The sequence below is a fragment of the Solanum tuberosum genome, unplaced genomic scaffold (assembly GCF_000226075.1).
Source record: "Solanum tuberosum cultivar DM 1-3 516 R44 unplaced genomic scaffold, SolTub_3.0 scf00001, whole genome shotgun sequence".
Classification (NCBI taxonomy): domain Eukaryota; kingdom Viridiplantae; phylum Streptophyta; class Magnoliopsida; order Solanales; family Solanaceae; genus Solanum; species Solanum tuberosum.
Window position 1 is genome coordinate 6,678,983 of NW_006238927.1, and position 9,872 is coordinate 6,688,854.

The 9,872-nt window shown below is 35.1% G+C and overlaps 1 protein-coding gene across 2 annotated transcripts; it reads right to left on the bottom strand.

Moving 5' to 3' along the window:
• Positions 1-6,949: 6,949 nt before the first annotated feature.
• LOC102597124 (uncharacterized) lies at positions 6,950-9,327 on the bottom strand. 2 transcript variants are annotated; one of them, XM_006337943.2, is made up of 4 exons: positions 9,129-9,327; positions 8,129-8,681; positions 7,653-7,791; positions 6,950-7,541 (listed from the first exon to the last, which is right to left on the bottom strand). In XM_006337943.2, exons 2-4 carry the CDS (start codon positions 8,643-8,645, stop codon positions 7,520-7,522), a joined length of 678 nt encoding a protein of 225 aa, XP_006338005.1. In that variant the 5' UTR covers positions 8,646-8,681; positions 9,129-9,327; the 3' UTR covers positions 6,950-7,519. The 2 variants fall into 2 exon arrangements, with proteins under 2 accessions (XP_006338005.1, XP_015161927.1); XM_015306441.1 differs by having other exon boundaries at positions 8,129-8,744.
• Between the last annotated feature and the right edge of the window lie 545 nt (positions 9,328-9,872).

Below are 9,872 nucleotides of genomic sequence, written 5' to 3' on the forward strand. Positions count from 1 at the left end.
GCGGAAGTCTAGACACTTTGTCTCATCATAGCCATCTATTACAATCGAATGAAATTGGGTCTAGCCCATACATAATGTTCAAAAATGAAAATACATAAAAGGAACTAAACATAGGAAATCCGTCCTCGAACCATAAGGACTCACCAAAGCTCGGGAAACAATCAAATCCAAGCTCTAGCCACAAAATTGTCGACCCTGACTATCCGACCCTACTTTTGGAAAAAATGTAGCCAAGATTATGCGTTAGTACAAAAATGCACTAAGTATGATAGTCATGCACCAAAACATTTAAAACATGCTAAATGGGATATTTCATTTCATGACATGCAATTTAACAAGCTAAAACATCATATGAGAGAAATTTGGAAAACATAAGTCATAACATCATAGTCAATGCAAGCTAGCATCATCTTTAAAACCTTTGAACTCATGTGCCATACTTCTTTAAGTAGCCTTAGTTCATTATTGATCTTGTTGTGGGAATTAGCCTTAACCGACATTGAGACCATGTGAGCTATAACGTGAACACCCGGTGTCTCCCACACTGAAAAGGTTGTACTACTTGCCTAAGGTAGAACCATGATTTCTTAGCTTAAGTGGATCCACTAGATAAACATCCTACGGGGGCACGTAGTTTATGGGATAAGGAGATTGTTACTAGAAACCTAACCTCTACTGACGTGAGGGATTCCATCTCAAGAGATTGCTTCTAGAAACCTGGTCTCTACTTGTAACACCCCTAAATATTAACCAAGAGTTTCATGTCGATTTACCATTGCTTAATTACTACAATATGTTTTACTCTCATTTTAGGAACTTGAAATGTTGTGATAATTGCTAACTTGCTTAACATAAATTGTGATCGTAATTTAACGGATTGTGATGGGGTGTTTAGGTAATATTCTAATTAGAATTATGTATAACTTTAAAAGGAGGTAAACGATATATATATAGGTGTATATGTATGCATTTTAGGCAGCATACAGTGATGCTTCTCGCAATTGATGCATTTTGGGCAGCACCTTTGAAGGATAGCTGCCCAAGGGATAAACATCACTTGTTTGACTATATATTTTCACCCCTCCTTTAGTAATTTCGTTTTCCTCAAGCCTTAGAACCTTAGAAACATAATCTAAAACAGATTGTTCTTCTAAATCACAAGAGAAAACTTGGTTCTTTTGGCTGGAATTCGAGACAGACACTTCTTTTTGGTAAGTGACGAAATTTGTTCATGAGCTGGGTAGTGTTTGGTAATTTATGCATATCTCGTCCTCTAGAACTCCGTTTACAGTGAATAAATATGATTTGGAAAGCTAATTTGTAGACCTACAACTTTTATGTTTATGTAAAACTCTGATTTAGCTGTTATGGAATCGAAATATGGGACGCAACATAAGATAAGTTCTGTCCAGATTTTGAAATTAGAAATCCTGTATGGACAGCTGTTAGTGTTTTGAATATATCTTTTTATAAAAAATATATTTTATGGTGATTCTTGTTTGTTTGCAACCTTAAGAGGTGTAGCTACATCTTTCATGAAGGTTATAAAGTCTAGTTTTGCCGTTTTCCTTTTCAAATCTAAGTTGCGACAAGGTACTAGGCTGGCCTGAATCACTGTTTTGGGAGCATAGTCGTGTTTGTACAGGCTAAGCTTACTGGTGATGATAATTCTGTTTACACCAATATTATTGAGCTGCTGGGAATTAAAGAAGTTATTTAATTGTATTTTTTAAGGTTGTATATACCCGTGAACAAGTTGAGGACCTTGACATGTTGTGATCTACGGTTTGAACTCTTGAAGTTGTATTGGACTGTTTTTTTGCTAAAGCACTGAGGTTTGTGTATAAACTTGTATTTGCACTCTTTTAACTGCTAGTATATCTGAAATTTGATCTTGGTACCTTGGTTACTCTTGTCACTTTGCATTGTTGTATTGGTATCCTTTGAGAAGTTAAAGACGCTTGTGTAACTCGCCCACTTGTATGGATTGTATGATCACCTGGTACTCTTGTTGGGACCTTGTCCTTCTTGTGGCTGTGACTTTGTCACTATTGGCATGCCTCTTGATTTGGATCATTTGCCATCTTGACTCTGGATTTTTAGTTCGTCTTTAAGTATGGAAGTTGTCCATTTTAAGTACGAATTAGAAAGCCATTTTTAATATGGTTCTTGGTTCTCTTGATTATTGGGCTTTGACCCTTCTTGATACAGGGGCGTCGGCCCTTCTTGATATTTGTTTGTGCTTGGTGTGAAGACATGATGTACATATTGGGCGAGCCTTGTTATTGAATCTCTTGGAAAATGGGGCTATGAGCGTTCTTGACAATTGGATCTCTAAATATCGAACTTGATACTTTTGATATATTGTTTACTTGATTTATTTATTATGTTCGATTATGCTGCCCATGACTTGAGAAAGGTAGTTTTGTGAATTTGATGGCTCCGAACCTATAGTTTTACACCACTAAGCTATATGCTTAGCGATAGTTGTTTCTATCGTAGGGAATAAGCGAGTGTATGCATGAAGCTGTCCATTGGAGAGGAAAATTTTGAGAGCCTTAAGGAAGATCACATTTGCATATAGGCATCTATATTTTGTATAAACCTTGGGATTTGTACATGATCTATGTGTTGTATATTTACATGGAATTTTGAGGACTAATTTGATCATGTCACCATGGGTTGTAATATAAGTATGGCTCTATGTTTTGTTCTTTTGGGGTGTGTAAGCCCAAGTCTTGTAATATATTAAATTTACCACTAATTTTGAATGAATGTGTGAAGCATGAACCACCTATGTTGGTTACTTGGAAGTTGGTAATATTTTTTTTTATGTCATTTTTTTTGGTTCTAGTGTGAGTACAATATATGCATAAAAATCTCGTGAGTTATTGGCTTATATTATTTTGGAAGGGTCGCTACACTACTGACGTGAGAGCTTCCATCTCACTCAATATCCACTCGGTGCTAAGCATAAATCCCACGGAGTAGTTATTAAGTTTTGACTTAACTCAAGCCTCATGGAAAGATGGAAAGATGGAAAGATGTCCCTTGGACAACCAACTCAACTTAGTTCATTAGGATAGCTCCTTAGACCATGCGTGATTAAACCTTTCACCGTCCATGATCACTTTAATCTTAGATTCAATTAGGTGAGAAAGCCTTTCAACTTTAGAATCTTCATTATGTGAGAAAACCTTTCACATCATGTTAATTATGTGTTTATGAGAATGTCCTTTCAACAACACAACAACAACATCATAATCATTGATACTTTACTCTCAAAGCATCCTTAAAGTATTTATATAGATTTCATAAAGACATGCATAATCTCATACTTTTTTCCTTTCAAGGTTCAAAGCCTACTTTCAATCACCACATCTAGAATTCAAGCATTAGACATGGATTTTATTATAATTCATGTGATTCTATCACTTCATGCATAAATTCATAAAATTCCTCTTTCATCAACATAGACTCACATCATATCATCAAAATTGAGAAATATTGGAATTACATGGGTTCATGGGTAAACATCATATAAATCATAGAAAATCATCAATTCATTCTTAATATAACTCAATTAAATCATTTAAATCAAGTTTGAAAGGAACCCATGGTAATTGAAGAAAACCCTAACACTTGGGAATTTCTACCTTTTTGAATTTGGAGATTTTGAGGGAACTCCATGGATAAAAGGAATCCATGGATAAAAACTATCATACCTTACTATCACAGCCCAAAGAAATTGATGTATGAAAACTTGCTCTTGAACCCTAACTTGAATCTCCTTCTTCTTCTTCAAGTTTCTAGAGAGAGAATTATTTGAGAGAAGAACTTTTGGGGATTTCTTTTGGGTTTTGGAAAATATGACTTGAATGGGTGAGTTTTAGAGTTAAAATGACTTATATAGGGGTCCTAGACTTGGGCAAAATTACATAGCTTTAGTTTGATTAAAATTGGAAAAGACCATTTAACCCCCCAAACTTACAGTGCACTGCCCAAGACCACGTGAGGCTCCACGAGCCGTGGTCCTCTTCGTGGTCCATGGACCAGTAGCTAGGTAAGTTCCCCCATAACCCCAAAAATCTAAGGCCACTCCACGAGCCTTCCCAGGAGTCGTGGTCATCACCACGAGCCGTGAAGTGGCTCGTGAAGAGGAGGCTGTTTTGGGCAGCCTTGAGGAGGCCACTGCCTCACCATCATGAGTTGTACCACGAGCCGTGAAGGCTCTCGTGCTAAGGTGGGCAGTGCATAGGGAAAGTTGGGCTGCTCTAGCCCTCTCCCTTGGCTCTTGCCCTTCTTCCTTGATTCTTGCCCTCACACTTAGCCCTAGTTTAGTCTACTAGATTCTAGGGGGTTAAGAAAATAAAAGATTTTAATACTTGCAGTAGCTTTACTATTGATCAATGTATCATATGTCCTCAAGCTAGACAGACTAGAATTCAAATCCCTATAAGACACACTACAGCAGATCATGTGTTTGATTTAGTGCATATGGATGTATTGGGCCCATATAAGGTGACTACTCATAATGGAATGATATATTTTCTCACTTTAGTGTATGACAAGTCTAGATGGACCTGGACTTTCTTAATTACTTTAAAGTCTGATGTAATAGTTGTTCTGAAATATTTTTTTGATAAAGATAAAGAATCAATTTAGAAAATGTATAATGGAGGGGAATTTTTGAACTCTAACTGTCATGATTTGTTTGTACGGTATGACATCATTCATCAAAGATCATATCCACACACTCCACAACAAAATAAAGTTGTGGAAAGAAAACACAGAAACTTATTTGAAAAAACAAGAGCTGTCAAAATTAAAGGTCATTTGCCTAATAGATTTTGGGGAGACTGTATAGAAGTTGAAACCTATATCATCAATAAAGTACCTCTGTCTGTTCGGGGAAATAAGTCACCATATGAGATGTTGTACAACATTCAACCTTCTTTAGCTCCTCAGAGTGATAGGTTGCCTTACATTTGCTACACTCCTGAGAAAGGATGATAAGTTTGCACCAAAAGCTAAGAAAAGAGTGCTTCTGGGTTATGTTGTTAGTCAAAAAAGGTACAAATTGTTTGATGTTGAGTCCAATGTTATCTTTGTTAGCAGGGATGTGACTTTCCATGAGACTGAATTTCCATTTGAATCTTCAAGCCTTGGTGAAGCTGAAAATCACGAGCCTTCAATATCTTATTCACATGTAGAAGATTTTGAACTCACCCCATGAGTGGTTATCAGGAGTAAAAGACTTACTATTGTATCTGAGACTACAATAGAATTTGTTTCATATGAACATCACAGAGATCCTGCCTAATGTCTTTCCACATGATCATGCTCCATCAGTGCAGACTTCTCCTAAACTTCATAGTGCATCTCAGAATCATGTGTCAGTAGTACACATCTGACATCCCACCAAGTGCCACCAGAAAGTCTAGCAGATCAGCTAAACCTCTTATTTGGCACAGAAATTATGTGTTGACAATGAATAATAGAACTACTGGAAGTTGCTCCTTGTTGCTCCCAATAGAACACGCAAGTGTACGTGGTCAATCAAATAATACAATAACTTTTTTGAGCCGAATTATCGAATTCAAAGGACTTTAACTTGAAAAATAATCACATTGTTGTAACTAAAATAAATTTACTTGTGTGACAGGGAGTTGTAAGAATTTGTTTAAACTACTAATATTAAGACAATTAAAATTACTAACTAATTGACAAATGATTCAGTTACAAACAAGGGTTTCACAATTTGAGAGAAATTCCAGGGTTGCAACATACGCCGATTTAGAGCATAATAAATCCTACTCCAGCATTCGACAGGTTATCAAGTTACTGATTCATAAGGTTGAATTTACGATCATGGTCTCCCGACCTCTAATCACCTACCACCATTGACAAGCTAACTACATCATTGAGCGGAGATAGGCATGAACCAACCGTGGAGCATTAAGCTATCATCTTGTCTATTAACCAAATGAGGCATATAGGTATATTTCTATCCTATATGCGAAACATTCTAAATTTTTACCCTAGAATGAACACGTTCCTCACATTCCTTGTTCTATCCCTCCATTCGTCTCCCGAGTTCATCTTATCATTTTAACTTTGTGTATTCTTTATAGTGAAAATTAATAATAAAATTAAATTATATTATTGATGAAAATTAGAAAAAAAATACTATTAATTCGGAATGAAAATAGTATATGTTAAATAACGTTTTTAAAAAAAATATTATACTCCCTCCGTTTAAAAAAGAATGTCCTAGTTTGACCTGGAATAGAGTTTAAGAAAAGAAAAAAGACTTTTAAATCTTGTGGTTCTAACTTAATGTTTTGTGAAATGTACCAAAATGCTCTTTAATCTTGTGGTCTTAAACATGTCATGTGAAAAGTTGAAGTTAAAGTGTTGCCAAAAAAAGAAAGGGGTCATTCTTTTTTAAACAGACTAAAAATGAAATGAGACCATTCTTTTTTAAACGGGGGGAGTATTACATTTAAAAAGAATTATGAATATTAGATATTTAATTAATTACATTATATGTAAAGTAATATGTTATAAGAAAATAATAAAAATAATAATAAAATATTGAAAAAAGTGAAATAGAGAGTGAATAATAGTTTTTCAATTCAACTCTCTAAATATGAAGAATAGAAACTAATATAGAAGGGGGTTGGAGTGTCCATTCTCTACTTTACTCTCCAAGTATAGGAAAAAAAAAGTAATAGAGGTGAATTGAAGATGGTATTATGAAATGATAAGAATAAAAGAAGGCATATTCTGTATTGTTGACAACAAATGAAGATTACTCTCTGGCCGCAATTTCCGGGGTGAATGCATCAAGAAAGTCAAAACAGGGATATCTAGCTGGTTACGCGGATCTCTGAGAAAGATCCAGTTTGCGCTTTTGTCTTTTCAAACACATTACACATCACTGAGATTAGTTGCCAAACCAGCAATAAAATTTTTATCATAAAAAAATTGTACACACTCGAAACACATAGTAATAAATTTCCTTATCAACTTCAACAACATTACAGTGAGTACCAAATTCCAACTGACAAGAAGAAATAAAAGACGCAATTAGGCCACCAATCTCAGCCACTCTGCATAATGTAAAGGCTTTAGTAGCGCTTAAAAGGCTCTTTTTACCTCCTCTTCTCTCCATTCAAGAGAAGAAGACCCGCAAAACTATGACTGTTCAGTGAACTATATATCCTACCTATAGAGTAAAAACAGTCATTATTTTGTCACAAATGTAGTTCCTCAATAAAACTATCACTCAATATATCAATTAGCATGCTGCAGAAACAATTACTTCTCTCACCAAATAGCATATATCACTGTACAAGGTATACAAATGTTGCAGATCTTATGTTTCGTCAAGGTCTCACAGTTCATTCAGAGAGCTTGCACAAAATCATAGACATGTTGGCAGTTCCTATTCATATTTGCATAATCTAAAATTCACCCCAATAGGCAATCACACTAAACTTCAAGTGGCGTCTGATCAAGAAACCTGCTCAACTAAACTGCAAAATACAAATTGAATCAAAACTTAGCACTATACAGTCATCATCAACAGATTAAAATGTACTACAACATTTTTCAGCATATTATAGACAAAACAATGTCGCACATACTTGGGTGAGCCAGCACTTTTAGAAGCAGTTCTGGCAGATAGATCAGAGTAGTATTGTTGAATAATAAAGCTATTCGATCTTGATCCACTCGGTTGAGGGGAATCGTGAGAAATCACTTCTGAACTTCCAGAGGACATTCCTGCAAACAATTTGGCAATGTCCTAAATCATCAGATAATTTGTTCGTTTGAAACAAATCTGATCGCTTACATGATATATCCCCATGTTTTTGCATCTTCATCTTGGCATGAAGATGCTCAGATAATGTGCACAAATATTTGTGTCGAGATAAGAAAATAAAAATTCCAAAAAAAGTATGATGTTGTTGTATTGCCAATACGTAAACAGGTCACACACAATAGCTTATGAGGATGATGGAGAATATGTCGGATGCAATTAACTCTACCCAGCATGATTTTAAAACAATTCACTCACAAAATTGACATATGAAAGATACAAGCAATGTCAAATCATTACCTTGAAAACACAGCACGAGAAAGAAGAGGACAGTGAAGAGAAATGCAAGGACACTGCTCGTGGATGATGATGATGAATTTGAAGATGCTTTAGCTGCTTTCATTTTCTTCAAAGCCTTGATTCTCTCAATCCGTACACGTTTCATCATTGCAAGTTCAGCGATCTCTTTAATAAGCTTCTGATCAGCAGCATCCAAAGATAATCCTCTTGGAGGTCTAGGAGGCTTTTTAGCACTACCGGATTTACGCTTATCATTCACATTTTTCTTCTCTACGCCATTTTCAGCCACTAATCCCTTGACCTTCACATTCTCGGGAGTGAGCTCATGGTCATCCTTTACATTGCTAATCATACAGAACCCATTTTCAGGTCTAATAAGTTGTTCGTCATCACAGAAATTGTTGAAAAATCTCTTGCCTATTTTATCAATGGAAATAGGATTAGTAGTTGCTACTTCTTCAATGGTGTTGTTGCACATCTCAAGATCAATCACAAAATCACAGGGTGTATGATCCATGAGTACTCCACTCTGCAATCTGCCCCGGATACTGATCTGAAAGAAAATTTATCAAACCCCCCTTCAGTTTACTGAACAGAATTATCCATTTTCTTCACCCTATTTTCATAAGACACACAAAATGCACCTAAAATTCTGTAAAATTAACAACTCCAATTGATTAAGTAAGCAGCTATATATCATGAATTGCTCAATTCTACTATTTCAAATGAAATTGTTCATATTTTGTATTTTGGTGATACCTACGCGTCTTTGACCATGAGTTTCACAATTTGAAATAAACAAATCATTCATACATAAAAAAGGAACTTTATCAAGTTATAACCCATTAAAAATGAGAATCTATTCAAATTCATATTCGAAAATGTAATTATCAAACTATACTTGACTGGAAAAACCAATCCATCTATTATCTTGGTCTAAGCTTAGTCAAAATATGTGAATTGAAATGAGTAAAGTAAGTGGAGAAAATCAAGATTTTACCTTTAGAGGCAGATTCAAAGAGTGTGATATTGGAGATGTGAATTAAGAGGAGTGCACGTATATATCATTTAATAAAATGAGTAGTAGTGCCCATTGTCAGAGCTTGATATTCAAATTGAATTATATGAGAGAGAATGCGACAAGTAAGGCTAAACGCACGAGGCTGTTTAATTTCTGTGGGAATTAACATCCAAACTACTACTCCCTCCGTCCCTATTTATTTGTCCATATTTCCTTTTTTGGTTGTCCCTATTTAGTTGTCCATTTTGACAAATCAAGAAAAAACAACAAATTTTTTCCTATTATACCTTATTTACACTTCTTGAAAATTGTAAAAGTGTATATTGTTTCCCTCCAATTTATTTCACTTGAATTCAAATAAGTTGTTGTAATTTTGAAGTGAAAAGTTGTCATAAGGGTAAAATTGTAACTTCACTGTGCTAATCATTGTTGCCTTAATCTGTGTGTCATTTCTAAAGTGGACAACTAAAAAGGGACGGAGGGAGTACTATACACTCATTTATTTATTTTTCAATTGTTGTTTTTCTTTACCGTTTATAAATTTATATATGATTGTTTTGTCATGAGGAAAGAGACTTGTCCAGTATTTGTTACCATTTGATTATGGATTTGACAGCACACTGCAGCAGCCGAGAAAGTGAGATTCTGCCTATTATAACATTATTTGCTTGTTTTTCATGAATCTCCACCGACACTTTTTCTGCTCCACTTTAAAAAAAGTAA

What these genes read in the sequence shown, in the direction of transcription:
- LOC102597124 (XM_006337943.2), bottom strand. Translation starts at nt 8,645, where the DNA reads ATGGATCATACACCCTGTGATTTTGTGATTGATCTTGAGATGTGCAAC. An exon ending in TCTCGTGCTGTGTTTTCAAG is followed by an intron (nt 7,792 to 8,128) that starts GTAATGATTTGA and finishes AATTGTTTGCAG; the next exon opens with GAATGTCCTCTGGAAGTTCA. An exon ending in AAAAGTGCTGGCTCACCCAA is followed by an intron (nt 7,542 to 7,652) that starts GTATGTGCGACA and finishes TGTATTTTGCAG; the next exon opens with TTTAGTTGAGCAGGTTTCTT.